General features: G+C 36.2%; 1 protein-coding gene across 4 annotated transcripts in view; it reads right to left on the minus strand.

The window, feature by feature from the left end:
* rptor (regulatory associated protein of MTOR, complex 1) overlaps positions 1 to 18,562 on the minus strand; it is a 435,324-nt gene that overhangs the window by 176,884 nt on the left and 239,878 nt on the right. For all 4 annotated transcript variants that reach the window (XM_030142949.1, XM_030142930.1, XM_030142940.1 and 1 more), the window contains exon 12: positions 13,699 to 13,800. In XM_030142949.1, the coding sequence (XP_029998809.1) occupies positions 13,699 to 13,800 (102 nt within the window). The remainder of the gene's footprint in view (positions 1 to 13,698; positions 13,801 to 18,562) is intronic.

An 18,562-nucleotide genomic window follows, 5' to 3' on the forward strand; every position in this document is an offset into this window, starting at 1 on the left:
GTCATGTTATTTTACATTTGACGTATAAAATCACAGTTTATTTTTGTCATTTCATTGATACTTTCCTGTATCTTAAAAATACAGGAGAAATCTGTAAAATAAACAGTGAAAATTCTGTTAAATTACAGATTTTTTTTTTTTTTTTTTACAGTGTGGTAAGTTCTATAAATGTGTGTGATGTGTAGTTAACGCTGCATTAAACACAAGGCCTGTGTGAATGCTGGACACTGACGTCCACCCGTTGTGTGACTGTCCCACAGTGTGTGTGGGAGCGAGCATATGGAGGAGCCCAGGCCTGTCCACACCCACACACCAACACACACTCTGACATTTCCTCCTACACCTCATCTATTATTAGTGGAACTCCAACCTGGTGAGCGTGACCACATAAACAGAGGGAGGCCGGGGGAAGACCGGCCCAGTGTTACCACCGACTCCGAGGAAGAGCGTGGGAACAGGAGGGACGTGTGTGTGTGTGTGTGTGAGATGTAGGTGTGTGATATATGAGAAAAAGCAACAAGTCAAACTCAACCCTCCTCCAACCTAAGCTAAAGAAAAAAAAAAAAAAAAAAAAAAACACTTCTCCCCTGTTCATGACTCACCCTTTCAAAGCTCATCTGATTTTTCTGAAAATGTTTGACTTCTATTCCCTAGATTTTAAGAACAAAAGTGTATTTTTCTCAAGAAATTTCAATTTTTTTCTGGTTATTCACATCTTTTTTGTTTGGATAGTTTATAAAAGTAAGTATTTTCATAATTTAATGGGTTTTTTTTCTTTACCCTAAAACAAAGACAAAAATTTGGAATTGTCATTATTTATATATTATTGTTATTTTTTTTACAGGTCCGGTGCACTGCAGATCAAATTTAGCTGAATGTGGCCCCTGAATTCAAATGAGTTTGACACCCCTGATTTAGAAAATAACAAAAACTAAAAAAAAACTAGCAAACCTGCTCTAAAAATGAATTAAAACTAACTGAATTAGAGAAAAAAAAAAGTCAAAACTAAATAAAACTAAACTATAATGACAAATCCAAAACTATGATAACCTTAGTAATGCTATAATATTGAGATTAGCTCCTGTGAGTCCATTTCTTATTTGTGTAACACCTCGACTCCACTCATCTATGGACAGAATGACTAAGCTCCTCGACTGCGCGCCGTGTACAAGCTGTGAAACGTACCGTCGTGTTATTATATGATGCATACAAACGCCTCATTCTCTTCCCTCACACCTCATGTGTGAGTGTGAGTGTGTGTGGCTGTTACCCTAACATCACAAATGAGTTGTAATCCCTTTGCAAAATCTGTTAATCCTTCCTGGATGAAATGGCCGTTGTCGGGACAACAAAGCGCTGTGCCTCTCCCGTCTCACTCCCCTTGTCCTCCCTTTGCTCATTTCATCAAAGAGCATTATTGATGGATTACTCTCCGTTGCCCATTTCTTGTCGCTTTTTGCATCTTTCAAATGGAGCCAGATTATATTTTGGCATGACATATAAATCCTCTAAGAATATGGCAGTCTTTTAAGTTCATTTTTACGCAACCATGTGCTTAAAAGGATCCAAATCCTGTTTATGTGTCTATCTGTTACGTCAGAGTGCTCCAAGTTGCCTTGGAATTACTTTGCCCTTACGGCATACAGCTGCATAATGTTGCGTAATCTTAACCCTTTCATGTATAGTGGTCAACACAGTGGACAGCTACTCAAAGCTGTTCTCTTGTATATTCATGGATTTTGTTGTTTTGATGATGATGATGATGATGATGATGATGATGAAAGCACTTCAAACATTACAAACATTACCAACAGGTTTTGACTGAAAATAATAATAATAATAATAATAATAATAATAATAATAATAATAATAATAATAATAATAAAAAACTTTATTTGTATAGCACCTTTCATACAGAAATTGTAGCCCAAAGTGCTTCACATTGATTGAAAAAAAAAAACAATATTAAAATACATTAAGATTTGATTGGAAATACAATAAAATAAAAATAAATATAAAAACAGCGCACATTAAAATACTTGATTATACATAGAATTTTTGAAGTGCAAGAAATAAGATGAAATTTGAAATACAATAAAATAAAAAATAAAAACAGAAATACAATAAAATAAAATAAAAATAAAAAACCGCACATTCCTGGTTCCTGAATTGTGACCCCATTTTTATCTCCTTTCAAAGGCTGATGAGAATAAAAATGTTTTTAATTTGGTTTTAAATATATTCAGTGAACTGGCTTCTCTAATGTATTTTGGAATTGTATTCCATAACTTTGGTGCATAGTTAGTAAAGGCTGCGTCCCCCATTTTCTTTGTAATATTTCTGGGAGTCGCTAGTAACCCTGCGTTTGATGACCTCAGTGTTCTAGTTTGTACATAACTGATCAGTGAGTTTGCAATGTAACTTGGTCCGGTTCCATTTAGAGCTTTATACGTGAGGAGTAGTATCTTAAAATGAATTCTGTAGGTTACCGGTAGGTTACCGGAAAAGGCCCAGGCAGAAGCAGAATGCTTCTATTAATGCCTGTCCTACAGAACAAATTCAGCTACCCAGCATCCAATATAGGAAAAAGAAAAAAAAACAAAAAAACAATGTATCCAAGCAAACAAATAAGCGAAACATAAAAAGGTGAAAATATACCAGAGAAATAGAAAACTTAAACACCAAATAAATGGTAATTTAACCCTTTCATGCATAAATTATGAGAACCTTAGTCAAGATTTTTTTCTTCAGTGTTTAGCCATGAAAAAACACAATGTGATCGAGTTTTTTTTTTCTATGAAGTTACAAAAATATCCATGCATTTAATTTTTGAAGTAAAGAAACGTGTTTAAAACCCAATATCAGAAAGTGATATGAAAACAATGAAATAAAAACATTTTTAATGCTGCTAATCTGATGTCTTCTCACATTTTAACATATTCTAATGCTAGTAATTACTCACTTCATGGAGATAATATGCAAAAAAAACCCTTCTTGTCTAACAAATAACAATTGATTTACACTCAAACATGTTAGTGCAGATCAGGTTTATCAAGAACAGCAAAGTTACAGTAATGGTCTGAATGTCAGTGTATGGGATGGTGCATAAGTGTCCACTGTGTTGGCTGATATGGAACTAAAACAACAAAACCCATTAATATACAAGAGAACAGCTGGAGAACAACTGTCCACTGGAGTGGACAGTGCATGAAAGGGTTAATGTAGACTCAAAAATAATTTACCTATCACTTATTAGAGCTTATCAGTTGTATCCTTCAAAAATTGCCTTACGTACCATTTTTTTAAATATCAAAAATGGGCTACACATTCTTAAATCCACACTGGCCTCATTCCATAGTTTAACTCCAACAACAGATATACACCTTCTTTTTGTCTCTTTTTTAGCTTTTTGTACGACAAATTTACAAACATCTCGCAAATCATATTTAGACTCGTGTTGAGAAGAACCTTTGTACACAGACAGGGAGTCACTTTAATTTGGCTTTATACATTATTTGCATTATCTTATAGTAAACCAAATCATTAAATTTCATAATATGGGATTTCATAAACAATTCATTAGTATGTTCATAGTAACCGGCCTTATTAATAATACGTATAGCTCGTTTTTGTAGGAGGACTATAGTATTTACAGTTGTTTTATACGTCCAGCCCCACACTCCCACACAATAGGACATAGAAGGAAGTAGAAGTGAACAGTAAATTATATGGAGTGCCTTGTGGTTGAGTATATTTCTGGACTTATACAAGATTGCCATTGATTTTGCAGTCTTTCCTTTTATAGATCTAATATGTGGTTTCCATGTGAATTTGTGATCAATAACAACCCCTAAAAATTTTGTATCAAACACTCTTTCAATTTCAGCATCGCATCGTTTTAGTTCCACATCAGCCGACACAGTGGATTTATGCATCGTCCCATACACTGTAATTCATACCATTACTGTACCTTTACTGTTCTGGATAGACCTGATCTGCACTAACATGTTTGAGTGTAAAAAAATTGCTAATTGTTATTAGACTGCAATTAACAGTTTTGGGTTTTTTTTTAACCATTTTTTTTTGTTTTTTGTATATTATCTCCATGAAGTGAATAATAACTAGAGTTAGAGTGTGTCAAAATCTGAGAAAACATCAGATTAACGGCATTAAAAATGTTTTTATTTCATAGTTGTCACACAGTATATCAGCAAATACATGTTTCTTTGCTTCTTAAAATTTAGCGCATGGTGTCCAGCTGAGTGGCCATTTTTGTAACTCCACGAAAAATAGGTTAATAAAAAAATTCAATCGTATTGTTTTTTTGTTCATGCCTAAAGAGGAATAAAAACACTTGGGGAAATAAATCTTGATTAACCTTTTCATGCATGAATTATGAGAACCTGAGTCAAGATTTTTTTCCTGAGTGTTTTATTCCTCTTTAGACATGAAAAAACAATGCAATCGAAATTTTTTTAATGAACCTATTTTTTTTTTATAGCGTTTCAAAAATGTCCACTCATCTGGACATCATGTGTTTAAATTTTGAAGCAAAGAAACATGTATTTAAAACATATTATCAGAAAGTGATAAACTGTGTGAAAACTATGAAATAAAACCCTTTTTAAAGCCACTAATTTATACTCTAAATACTAGTTGTTACTCAATTCCTGGCAATAATATGCAAAAAAAATAAAAATAAACTTTTTGATTAAGAAAACGGTTAATTACAGTCTAATAACAATTAGCAATTATTTTACATTAAAACATATTACTGCAGATCAGGTTTATCAAGAACAGCAAAGTTTTTTTTTTTCCATTTTATTTATTTATTTAGACAAGGACAATGCACAATACACATTAACCTTAAAAAGGACAGATGTAGTGTGCCAGGTTGGAGCACCAGTGCTGATTTCCACCTGTAGTCCCTGAACCGGCTGATGTTCTCATTAAAAAAACGAAACAAAACAGACATTATTAAAAACTAAAACATTAAAAAACAGTAAAAAAAATGCATTTCTATAACTCCATCTATATAAAATATTCATTCACATCCAACCATTCACTCTTACTCGTCCCACTGCAGTCCGTCACGCACATTAATGATATGAATGTCAGTGTATTATGGGATGGTGCATAAGCGTCCACAGTGTTGGCTGATATGGAACTAAAACAACAAAACCCATGAAAATACAAGAGAGCAGATGTAAAATAACTGCATGAAAGGGTTAACCCTTTCGTACATGAATTATGAGAAACTAAGACAAGATTTTTTTCCTGTGTCTTTATTCCTCTTTAGGCATGAAAAAACAATGCAATTGAAATTTTTTTTATGAACCTATTTTTTTTTATAGAGTTTCAAAAATGTCCACTCAGCTGGACACCATGCATTTGATTTTTGAAGCAAAGAAACATGTATTTAACCCTTTCATGCATACTGGTCACTACAGTGGACAGTTATTTTACATGTGCTCTCTTGTATATTCATGGGTTTTGTTGTTTTAGTTTCATATCAGCCAACACTGTGGACGCTTCTGCACCATCCCATAATACACTGACATTCATATCATTAATGTGTGTGACGGACTGCAGTGGGACGAATAAGAGTGAATGGTTGGATGTGAATGAATATTTTATATAGATGGAGTTATAGAAATGAATTTTTCACTGTTTTTTAATGTTTTAGTTTTTAATAATGCCTGTTTTTTAAATGAGAACATCAGCCGGTTCAGGGACTACAGGTGGAAATCAACACTGGTGCTCCAACCTGGCACACTACATCTGTCCTTTTTAAAGTTAATGTGTATTGTGCATTGTCCTTGTCTAAATAAATAAATAAAATGGAAAAAAAAAAACTTTGCTGTTCTTGATAAACCTGATCTGCAGTAATATGTTTTAATGTAAATTCATTTCTAATTGTTATTAGACTGTAATTAACAGTTTTCTTAATCAAAAAGTTTATTTTTATTTTTTTTTCATATTATCGCCAGGAATTGAGTAACAACTAGTATTTAGAGTATACTAAAATGTGAGAAAACGGCATTAGTGGCTTTAAAAAGGGTTTTATGTCAGTTTTCACACAGTTTATCACTTTCTGATCATGTGTTTTAACCCTTTCATGCATGAATTATGAGAACCATCGTCAAGATTTTTTCCTGAGTGTTTTTATTCCTCTTTAGGCATGAAAAACAATGTGACTGAAATATTTTTTAATGAACCTACTTTTTAATAGAGTTTCAAATATGTCCACTCAGCTGGACAGCATGTGTTTAAATTTTGAAGCAAAGAAACATGTATTTAAAACACATCATCAGAAAGTGATAAACTGTGTGAAAACTATGAAATAAGAACATTTTTAATGCAGCTAATCTAATGTTTTTATTATATTTGCAATTTTTATTAACACTCAAACATGTTACTGCAGATCAGGCTTATCAAGAACAGCAAAGTTACTTGGGTTGGTATGGGGTCACCATTGGTTCTGGGGCGGGGGGTATATACTTTGAGTGTCACAAAATCTTGTATCATAAAATGTAAATTTCTTTCTTATTTGTATTGTACTTATGGAGATGCACAATGAAAATGAATTAAAAATTGATATTAAAAAAAAAAAAACAAAACAGCAAGGTTACAGTACTGGTATAAAGTGCAGTGTATGTGATGGTACATAAGCGTCCACTGTGTCAGCTGATATCACTGGTCTACAAGGAAAATGCTTCCAGAATAAACATAATGAAATTTTACCACATGAGAGTCACTGATACAGAAAAATCAAGTCAAAAATGCTGGTTGGCTGAACTTTCCAAGATACAGCCTCGGGTCAAAATGTGAAATTCAAGAATTAACGAGAGAATGGGTTTGACTCAAAAGGAATATTTGTCTCAGAGCTACAAGATCTACTTCAAAACACTGTCTGCACATTAGAATACATTCACTTTACAGGTTCTATTTAGTGGAAGATTTATGAAACTATTATATAAATGTACATAAACCAATATACAGGGTGAGTCAGAAAAAACGCTCTTTCCATTTAAAGAAATTGTACTGCTAAAACGGAAACACTGATTTTCCTTTTGACCATACAGTCATATTGATGTGGTTATTGAGCATGTCTGGTGATGTAGTCATAGATTTATTGCATTGCATAAGAGAGAGAAGGTCCATTGTTTATTGGGCACTGAAATACCTGCCAACACAATGTATGCCACAGTGAACAAACTTGAAATTGACAACAATTACAGGAGTCGGGGCTTTGCTTTCACACTCAGGACATAGGCCTACATGACAGTGCCCAGGGAGTTTTCATCATGGCAAGACCACAGTTTACGGATGTGCAGAGAGCTTTCATGGTGACAAAATTCTCCCCGATCCCCGGACTTGACCCCCCTTGATTTTTTCTTGTGGGGGTATCTTAAAAACTGTGTATCAGACTGTTCCACAAACTCTTCAGGAACTCCGAAATCGCATCATGGCTGAAATCCGAGCCCTATGACGAACACGAATGGCGAGAAGAGCTGTGCTAGAGATGCGACAACGAGCACAGATTTGCATCAATCTGAATGGTAGCCAGGTTGAAGGTCGTGCCGGACGACTTCGTTGAGACAAAACATTTTGATGGCGAGTAAACATGCTGTAATGGTTGACAATTTCAATTTCATTCACGGTGCCATAAACTGTGTTGGCAGATATTTCGGTGCACAATAAACAATGGACATTCCCTCTGATATGCTATGCCATAAATCAATGATTCAATCGCCAGACATGCTCAATAACCACATCAATATGACTGTATGATCAAAAGGCAAGGCAAGGCAAGTTTATTTGTATAGCACATTTCAGCAACAAGGCAATTCAAGGTGCTTCACACAGGACATTGAAATAAAAGAAACAAAAAGAAACACATTTAAAACATTATAAAAGAAACATAAAAGGTGATTAAAAACAGCGAGTAAGAAAACAACAAATAAAATCAAAATAAAATAAAATAAAATAAAAATAAAAACACACACATATTAAAGTAAAAGTTGCAGTGCAGAGTTTCAAAGAGAATATAAAATTTAAAAAGTCAAATCCTTTTAGTCAAAGGCAGCAGTGAACAGGTGAGTCTTTAACCTGGACTTAAAAGAACTCAGACTCTCAGATATCAGACCTGATATTTTCTGGTAGTTTGTTCCACATATACGGAGCATAGAAACTGAACGCTGATTCTCCATGTTTAGTTCTGACTTTGGGAACACAGAGCAGACCTGCACCAGATGACCTGAGTGGTCTGGATGGTTCATACTGGACTAGAAGGTCTCTGATGGATTTTGGGCCTAAACCATTCAGTGCTTTATATGCTAGTAAGAGAATTTTGAAGTCTACTCTCTGAGAGACAGGGAGCCAGTGTAGAGACTTCAGAACTGGGCTGATGTGGTCCAGTGTAGAGACCTCAGAACTGGGCTGATGTGGTCCACTCTCTTGGTCTTAGTGAGGACTCGAGCAGCAGCATTCTGGATCAGTTGTAGTCGTCGAATAGACTTTTTAGGCAGACCAGAGAAGATACTGTTACAGTAGTCAACTCGACTAAAGATAAATGCATGGACAAGTTTTTCAAGGTCTTGCTGCGACATCAGTCCTTTAATCCTAGAAATGTTCTTGAGGTGATAGTAAGCTGACTTTGTAATTGTTTGTATGTGGTTTTTAAAATTCAGGTCTGAATCCATGACAACACCCAAATTCCTGGCCTGGTCTGAAGTTTTTAACTGAAGTGACTGGAGCTGCATGCTGATTTTAAGACGTTCCTCCTTGGGTCCAAAAATGACTACCTCAGTTTTATTTCTGTTTAACTGAAAAGAAAAATAAGCATTTCCATTTCAGTGGTACAATTTCTTTAAATGAAAAGAGCGTTTTTTCTGACTCACCCTGTATATGTGTAATAACATTTAATCCTATACCTTGAAAACATCAGCAAACCGGCACTTTTGTCATTTATTTTCCAATTAATCTTATTAAAATACGTAACATTCGGCACATTTAATCTCTGAAGCAAATCATTTCTAAAAAATTGTAGACCAGTGTATGGAACTGAAACAACAAAACCCATGAAAATACAAGAGAACAGCTGGAGAATAGCCGTCTACTGTAGTGACCACTATGCATGAAAGGGTTAAGGTTCTCATAATTCATGCATGAAAGGGTTTAAGGCTGCCACTGCTTTACTCCCTCCCTCCTCATGATGCTCACATTGCTAGTGAACATGCACCTGCACTCATACATGCGTTCACACACCATCCAGCGCTCCCCAATCACTCTGCCTTTTCCTTGGCTTTTAACGAGTCCCGACAGGACTGCTGTACGGATGGGCTGCGGCTCGCGTTGCGCTGACTCAGCAGGAAATTACCATTCAACATGTACATTGGTGCACTAGTACTACGCTGTGATATAATACAACAGCACTGGTGCACAAACCCAGAGGACAGAAGCAGTGGTGGTGGGGGTCAGAGAGGAGAGGCATCCATCCCACTGCTATAACTCAACAGCTGACACCAACAAGGTTTTGGCAAGATTTTACCCCAATTAAAGCAACACAAACACATTTAACACCACTACGGGGAGCACAACCACTGCTGCCCCAGTTCCAGACTTCTGTAATGAAGACAACTGGCCTGCAAACACTGGGCTCAGTTTGAGATCAGATTTTTGGATTAGTCTGTCACCAGGAACCTGAAGATGCATAAAGGATAACTTTTAAGATAAATAAAGGGAAGAAGAAAGAAGATAATGTGAGAGGTAATAGTGCTGAAAGAAGCAGCAGTGGTGATATTTAAGGCTGCAGCACTTGATAGTTTATTGGCATCACTGTGCAAAAATTTCCATAATTACCTCTTGCATATTGTAATTCAAGCAGTCTGACAGGAAACCAGGAATCTGCCCAGCTCTACAGACTCTGTTTGCAGGCTGTAGGAAATCTAACCCATGACCAGAGGTTTTGGTTTAGAGTACAGGTGTTTTTAGACAGGTAGGAGGTTGAGGGTCATGTGATCGACAGCTGTAATTACTAATACCTGCTCATCTTCTTCTCCATAGTGCTGTCAACTCATTTATATTTACATTAGGGATGCACCCATACCGATACAAGTACCGGGCATCGGCTCCGATACTCAGTGTGTACTCGTATTCGTACTTGTAAAAGTAATCCGATACAAATGCACCGATACCACTTACATTGTGTGACATTCCCAGTTCAGTGCAGCAGGTACGAGGAGGAGGAATAATGTGTGTGGAGAGTGAAGAGTGTGGAGATTGAGCCAAATAAATGACAGTGATAAAAGTAACGCTGACTGCAAGTACACTGGAAAAAAAAATCTGTTGAACTAACATAATAAAAGTATTGAAAGCGGTTCCACTAAATAAAGTTATGTTTTGGCAACTCATAAAAATCATGTGCATGTTTCATGATCTGCTTATGTTACACTCACATGATTTTTTTCATGCTCTTTTAACATGTTACATTTTTGTTAAATATTTTTTACTTTCCTTGTTTTAACTGAACAGAGATATATCATATTAACCAATAAAAATGTAATCATTTTAATTGGATTCAACTTCAAAATGATTAACTAAAATAATTATTTTATGTTACTTTAAAAGGTAACCTTTTTTTTCTCCACCATAACGTTACAGACACAGATACGGACGCAGCGTTCTGTCCGTCCTCTGCGTACATTCCATCTGTTTTCCAGGTGATGGCGGATGAGTACCCAGACGGAGAGGGGTACGGAGCGGTGCGGACCACCGCCAGCGGAAGTGGAAACAAGACTTATCACTCATTTGTCTTTTCTCTTCCTGCTGAAGCCAAACTTTTAAACCTTACCAGTGAAAACGCTGCAATATTAGTATCACCTTAGTGTTCCCTCTGTCATCCACAGGTTTGTTATTACTGACTTTCTTCTTCTTCTTCTCATAAAACTTTCCTCTTCTTCGTGGTATTTGTCCAGTGTGGTTAATTCAGAGCGGCGCCCCCTGGTGGATTAATTGACAAACGCTCATACCAACACATTAAATGTCAGTAGCAGCACTTTGTTCCAGTCAGACTAATGACAACGACAATAAAGCACATTTACAAAAGGAACTAACAACTGGAATGGGATTATTAAGTACTTGTATCGGTACTCGGTATCGGCAAGTATTCAAATGTAAGTACTCGTACTCGGTCTGGAAAAAAGTGGTATCGGTGCATCCCTAAATTACACCTAGTCTTTTGATTTCCACCCAGAGGAAAGAGCTGCAAAGAGAATGGGTCTATGGTGAAACTCGTTCAGCTCCAGTGGCTTTAATGATAAGGTGTGTGATGTATAAAACCAGATCTTGTAGTCCTTCTTACTCTTCTTGCAAAATCTTTCTCAGCAATAACCATTTTTCCATAAAATGTGAGGCTAACTTGAGGTGAACCTTTGAAATGTGGCAAAAACAATATGTGAATTATGTGCATTTGCATGAAGTGGCTTAGGATGACTACACTGTGTTGTCAGAGAGAAGCACTGCAAACTATGCTACACATTACACAACAGTGACAGTAAAAGAAAACACATATTGAGTTGCTGTTTTTCTGAGACGATGAAATGAAAAAGTAAGCAGAGCTCGCTAATACCCTCACCTGGTCGCACAACATTTTGCCCCTCCTGCTCACTGATACCCTGCCTACCCAGAGATTGATCTGTTTTAAAACATTTCAAAAATATAAATAAATAAATAGCAAAACTGAGAGAAAGGCCCATGTAAAGAACATGTGTGTGAAATTTGAAAAGAAATTGATGAATAGTGTCTGAGAAATTGAACAAATTTTCTACGTTGAAATTTGCAAAAGTTTGTAAAAAAAAAAAAAATCCAAAATTTTAAATTCAGCCATCAAACTATGCACTGCAGCTCTCCTAGTGATAAAGAGCATGTACGTGAAATTTGTAAAGAATCGGCTGAATAGTGTCTGAGAAATGGGACGGACAAAAATCTTGGAAGGATGGATGGAATTCCTGGTATATCTATTTTAGGGGTGTGACAGTACGATGTGTACTGTTGCACAAGACACACAACCCAAAATGAGCTCATGTCTTATAATTGTAAAACATGGTTCATTCTCCTGAATTGTAAACAAACTTTGTGTCCAGCTCTGCCAGTGAGCACCTGCTCAGTGATCCAGCACCATGATATCCTGTCATCTTACACTAATCTATCATCTGTAGGCTGACAAAATAAAGTCGTGAATGTTGATGGGTGAGTGTAAATAATACTGATCATATGCATAAAAACATACAGGAAGAAACAAACTAATAAAGTGAATAATTTGAAGAATTAAATGGTGAGGAAGAGGAAGAAAGCGACATTTTGAATGTATAGATTTACAGCTGATAGGGAGAAGTTTCCCATGCCGTTTGATTTACTTTGGAGACTAATGTGTTGGAAGTGAACCATTCCAACCAAGGTTCTAATAGTTTTGGATTTTTCATTATAGTTTAGTTTTATTTAGTTTTGACTTTTTTTCTCTAATTCAGTTGGTTTTAATTAGTTTTTAGAGCAGGTTTGTTAGTTTTTATTAGTTTTCGTTATTTTCTAAATGCTTAGTTTTAGTTTAGTTTTAGTTTTTTCATATCTTTTCTCTTCTTCTCTGTCGTCATATTCAAATAAATCCCAGAGAGGACTCTGCTGCTTTCTCCCAACTTTAGTCTCCATGTTTCCAGGTAGAGTGGGGACCAGAAGACGACTGGAAACCACAAGTGACAAGAAGTGACGGACCCTTAAATATCATATGGTGCCAGCAGCTAAAATTGCTTGAGGGAAATAAATCGATTTCGTATCAATCCGACATTGACAAAGACGAAAACGAAGGGAATGTTAAACGTTTTAGTTAGTTTTATAAGCACACAATACAGTTTCAGTTAGTTATCGTTTTTTTCTTTAATTATAGTTTTATTTATTTAAGTAACGAAAATGTTATTTCAATTCTAGTTTTCGTCATTTCGTTAGTTTTTGTTAACGATAATAACTTTGCTGATTGATCAGAGTTGTCTCTGCGTCATTGTGTCATCAATGTGCAACCCATCATTTAAAAAAAAAAAAACAGATTCGGAAGTTTACAGTAAATATAGCGCTAGGCTAAACCATTATGTCAGCCCACAAAATGATGCTGTGGTTGGTTGAGGAGGTTCAGACATTTCTGTCCTTGGTGGCTGATGAAAAGATTCAGCGTGAGCTTGACAGGACAACATACAACGAGCGAGTTTATCACACACTCTCTGAGTGTTGCTATGGCAACCAGGTACTCTGAAGTCAGTACTATCCTGCAAATGAAACGGTCTCCAGGAATAGTACCTGGTACCCGAGTCGAGTCGAGTCGAGCCGGTTCGATGTAGTGGAAACGCAGCTGAAGTTACCAACATGCATGTACAGTGTTTACTCTAGTGTCATAAAAAGTGCAACTTTGCAAAGTCAAAAGTTCAAGTCTTTTAACGGATTTGTTTTTCGATCACTGTTTTCCAGAATACAACAGAAAATCCTAAACAAATTTGTGGTGTCATGGTTATACATCAGCCTCACAGCAAGACAGTTAACGAAAATGTTTTTACAATTCCAGTTTTCGTCATTTTGTTAGTTTTCGGTAACAATAATAAACTTGATTCCAACTGATGGTGCAGGTGTGTGTGTGTGTGTGTGTGTGTGTACCTGTAGTACAATGGGCAGCTGCTCAGGAGGGTTTCTGTTCTCCACACCCATCGTCAGCCACACCTGAAACGCTGTCAGCTGCTCCGCAAAGAATGGGCTATGCTGTGGACACAAAACACACACCATATCTGTCAACATTTCCAAAAACATATCAGGCTTACGAAGTCTCACACACACACACACACACACACACACACACACACACACACACACAGATGATAATGAAGCCATAAGCAGTCACTGGCCTATCATTTCATAAAAGCCCTGACACAATGAGCTCAGAAGTGACACTGCACTGCAGTAACGACATAAATCCTGATCTATCATGATCACCTTTCCTCTCTCGTACTCTCTCACTGCTGCCATGGCAGTTGACCTGATTGATTGGTTGCCGGGTGCAGAGGTTTTGATCATGCCGAGTGTTAATATCGCAGTGGGAATTACGACAGCACAGTGTAGACTGTTGATGGATGTATACAGGGAAATATCAGCGCTTCACGGCTGGATGGCTAAATTAATTTGTGCATAATCAAAGCTTAATAGCTCTATATACACACTGGCACACACAGTGATACATGGAAAAAAGTGGTGCATTATGGGTAAAAGCCTGGTGTGGAGAGAAATACCTCAATTAGTGGATGAGACAGGGAAAAGAAAGATTTGGGTAGAAAATTTTAATTTCAAATTGGCCTTTCTGCACCATAATAAAACTGCAAAACTACAATTTGTTGTTGACAACTGAAACATTATTTTAAATGGGCTGACTACTGATGTAATTAACTGCATCAGTGTATTTTACATTTTATAGCAATTCTTCAATATCAGTCAGTACTAAACATGAGGTTGTATCAAAATAAGGGCAGTAATAACACAGCTACTTTAGAGCAGGGAAAAGCAAGCAGCAGAATTATCAGCTGATACCACTCCTGTCAGAAAAAAACAAAACAAAAAAAACAGTTTTTTAACTGTTGGAAATTAAACATGTTTGACTGGATCACTGCAGATCTGACCTGCTGCTCTGTGGAATCTAAGTTAAAGTAATTAATACCAATGTAAAGAAATAAATGAATGGATCTGGGTCACTGAACATCGAAGTAATTAATCAAGAAATCCCATAGAAAAAAAAACAAACTAGTTATAAAAAAAATATAAAGGTGGAAAAGTTATTTTTCTTATTTTTAGTTTTACATTTTTAGAGTTGCTATTTTCAGCAGTTCCAGTCAAGAATCCTACTATTGGCCACTATCAGATTTTGTCTATACTTTTAGTCTGTAAAATGATCAGTCAGGTTAAAAAAAATTAAATTAAATTAAATAAATAAATAAATTAGGGCTGTCAACATTAAAGCATTAATGTGAATTAATCCATCATCACGATTACTCTGACTAAAAAAAATAAGGTAATTAACCCATCTGCAGCGCAGAATGACTCTGAACGTCTCTGCCAACGCATTTGGGTCAGTTTGTCCAAGTACAGTTACATGTGTAAATGGTCAGCTGATCCGGCAGTGACAGGCAGCAGAACCAACCCACAAAGATGGAAGACACTAAACAGCACGTTGGCCCTCTGGACGGAAATATGAGCTCTGAACATCAGTGGATTTTTTTCTTCCCTGATGGTACAGGTATGGAATATGGCAATATCAGGATTCATCGGGTTTAAACCGTGAAAGAGTGGTTCAGGGAGCATGAGAGAGGACTTTAACCCATGGACTGACCACCACAGAGTCCAGACCTGAACCTCAGAAGAAGAGACCTGAGAAAACTTCATGCTGTGGTCTGACTCTATTGCCGCGTTTCCGCTATGTGGAACTGACTCGACTCGGCTCGGGTACCAGGTCCTATTCCTGGAGACCGTTTCCATTCCAGGATACTACTGACTTTACAGTACCTGGACGTCATAGGGCTGAAGGGCGTTACTTCTGTGTCATCTGCTAACAGAGTTGCTGATAAACTCACTTGTTGAGTGTTGTCTCGTCAAACTCATGCTGAATTTTTCCGTCTGAACCTCCTCGACAAACCATGGTGTAGTTTTTTGGGCTGTCATCATGTGGATTAACCTACCGCTATATTTACTGTAAACTTCTGCATCTGTTTTTGTAAAACGGCGGGTCACAGAGACGACTCTGACCAATCAGTGGTCTGCAGTGTTTACACGTCACGTTTTCGTATCTGGCCCCCAGTCCTGGAACCTCGGTGGAGGTGATACCAAAAAACTAGTACCGGGTACCAGATTCCAGGTCCTTTTTCATAATGGAAATGTAAAAAGGCTGAGTCAAGTCGAGTCGAGCTGATACCATGTAGTGGAAACACGGCATAAATGTGTAAATATATGTTGTGACATTTGTTGTGACACTGCATAAAAAACCGAGCACTATAAAGGATGTGATGGCAAACGCAAACAAAGCTTAAGGTGGTCCTACATCATTTATGGTCCGGGCAGTGAATACAATCTGAACAAATGGTAAAAACACTCAGTCGTAAGAGCAGCTGTCTGAGCCAGAGAACAAAAATGGCAACCTGTTGAAGTCCATCAGCTGGAATTAAAGGCTCCTGAATGAGAGGGTAAGACAGGGAGGGGATGCGCTTTAGTAGTCTTAAGAGGCTCAATTAGGGTGCTGGTAAGTGTTTTTTGGCCCGAGTGTAAGAGAAAATAAAGGAGGCATGAGGATAGAAAACTGCTCTTCGGGGAGTGATAGAAAAGATGCCCACTTCCAACTAGCAGGTGGAGAAGAGAAAACGTCTGGCTAAAAAGCGCCAACACTGGGAAAAGCAGGCCCGCTTTGGACACTTGACTGATTTTGAAGACTACACGTAGCACATACCGCTGCCCTCTGGTCTGGAGCCGCTGCAACATCATAATCATGTCTCACAGAAAGAAAACAAATAGTGTTGACCCAGATGTTTTCAGTCATCATCAGTTCAGTGAGCCCCTCGCAGCGGGATTCCACTCCACTCAGCATCTCCATCACAGTCCCCTGCCATGTCAGTGAATACAGCCATAAACACAGCAGCGGCTCAAAGTGCACGGCCAGTGGTTTCAGCAACAACATTTTATTTGACACCCACACTTGAATTATTAGACCTGACATTTTACAACACTACCCACAGGGAGAAAGTGTGTGTGTGTATGTATTCCAGAGATTAATTGAGATACAGTGGATGTCGGTGATGGAGAAGTCGCAGCGCAAACAAGAACTCTTTGAATTTTACAGGCATCTGTGGTGAAGCCGAGATAAAAGTAATCCGTCGAAGCTAGGTGTCCCTAAACTACTCACCTCAACACACACACACATCCCATAAAAGTCCAAGAGGAGTGTCTCTCTACCTGAGTAACTTGAAGTACAGTTTGTTAAGTCTGAATGTTTGTTTACTGTCACACAGCGTTGGGCCGGCAGTAAGTCCATTGTTTTAGCAAGTTTATTTTTGTGCATTATTGTTATGAAACAGATCGTGTACTTTTGTTTCTGATATGTGTATTATTGTCAAGGAAAAAGAAAAAGTTTTTCAATAAGTGTATTATTGTCATGAAATGGACAGAGTTTATTTTTGTTTTTTAATGTGTGTTATTCTCATGAAATGGACAGAGTTTATTTTTGTTTTTTAATGTGTGTTATTCTCATGAAATGGACAGAGTTTATTTTTGTTTTTTAGTATGTGTATTATTGTCATGAAATGGACAGAGTTTATTTTTGTTTTTTAGTAAGTGTATTATTGTCATGAAATGGACAGAGTTTATTTTTGTTTTTTAATATGTGTATTATTGTCATGAAATGGATAGAGTTTATTTTTGTTTTTTAGTATGTGTATTATTGTCATGAAATGGACAGAGTTTATTTTTGTTTTTTAACATGTGTGTTATTGTCATGAAATGGACAGAGTTTATTTTTGTTTTTCAATATGTGTATTATTGTCATGAAATGGACAGAGTTTATTTTTGTTTTTTTAGTATGTGTATTATTGTCATGAAATGGACAGAGTTTATTTTTGTTTTTTAATGTGTGTTATTCTCATGAAATGGACAGAGTTTATTTTTGTTTTTTAGTATGTGTATTATTGTCATGAAATGGATAGAGTTTATTTTTGTTTTTTAGTATGTGTATTATTGTCATGAAATGGACTGAGTTTATTTTTGTTTTTTAATGTGTGTTATTCTCATGAAATGGACAGAGTTTATTTTTGTTTTTTAGTATGTGTATTAGTGTCATGAAACAGACAGTTTTTTTGTTTTTTAGTATGTTTATTATTGTCATGAAATGGACAGAGTTTATTTCTGTTTTTTTAGTATGTGTATTATTGTCATGAAATGGACAGAGTTTATTTTTGTTTTTTAATGTGTGTTATTCTCATGAAATGGACAGAGTTTATTTTTGTTTTTTAGTATGTGTATTAGTGTCATGAAACAGACAGTTTTTTTGTTTTTTAGTATGTTTATTATTGTCATGAAATGGACAGAGTTTATTTTTGTTTTTTTAGTATGTGTATTATTGTCATGAAATGGACAGAGTTTATTTTTGTTTTTTAACATGTGTGTTATTGTCATGAAATGGACAGAGTTTATTTTGTTTTTCAATATGTGTATTATTGTCATGAAATGGACAGAGTTTATTTTTGTTTTTTAACATGTGTGTTATTGTCATAAAATGGACAGAGTTTATTTTTGTTTTTCAATATGTGTATTATTGTCATGAAATGGACAGAGTTTATTTTTGTTTTTTAACATGTGTGTTATTGTCATAAAATGGACAGAGTTTATTTTTGTTTTTCAATATGTGTATTATTGTCATGAAATGGACAGAGTTTATTTTTGTTTTTTAACATGTGTGTTATTGTCATGAAATGGACAGAGTTTATTTTTGTTTTTT

The sequence above is a fragment of the Sphaeramia orbicularis genome, chromosome 1 (genome assembly GCF_902148855.1).
Source record: "Sphaeramia orbicularis chromosome 1, fSphaOr1.1, whole genome shotgun sequence".
NCBI classification, from domain to species: domain Eukaryota; kingdom Metazoa; phylum Chordata; class Actinopteri; order Kurtiformes; family Apogonidae; genus Sphaeramia; species Sphaeramia orbicularis.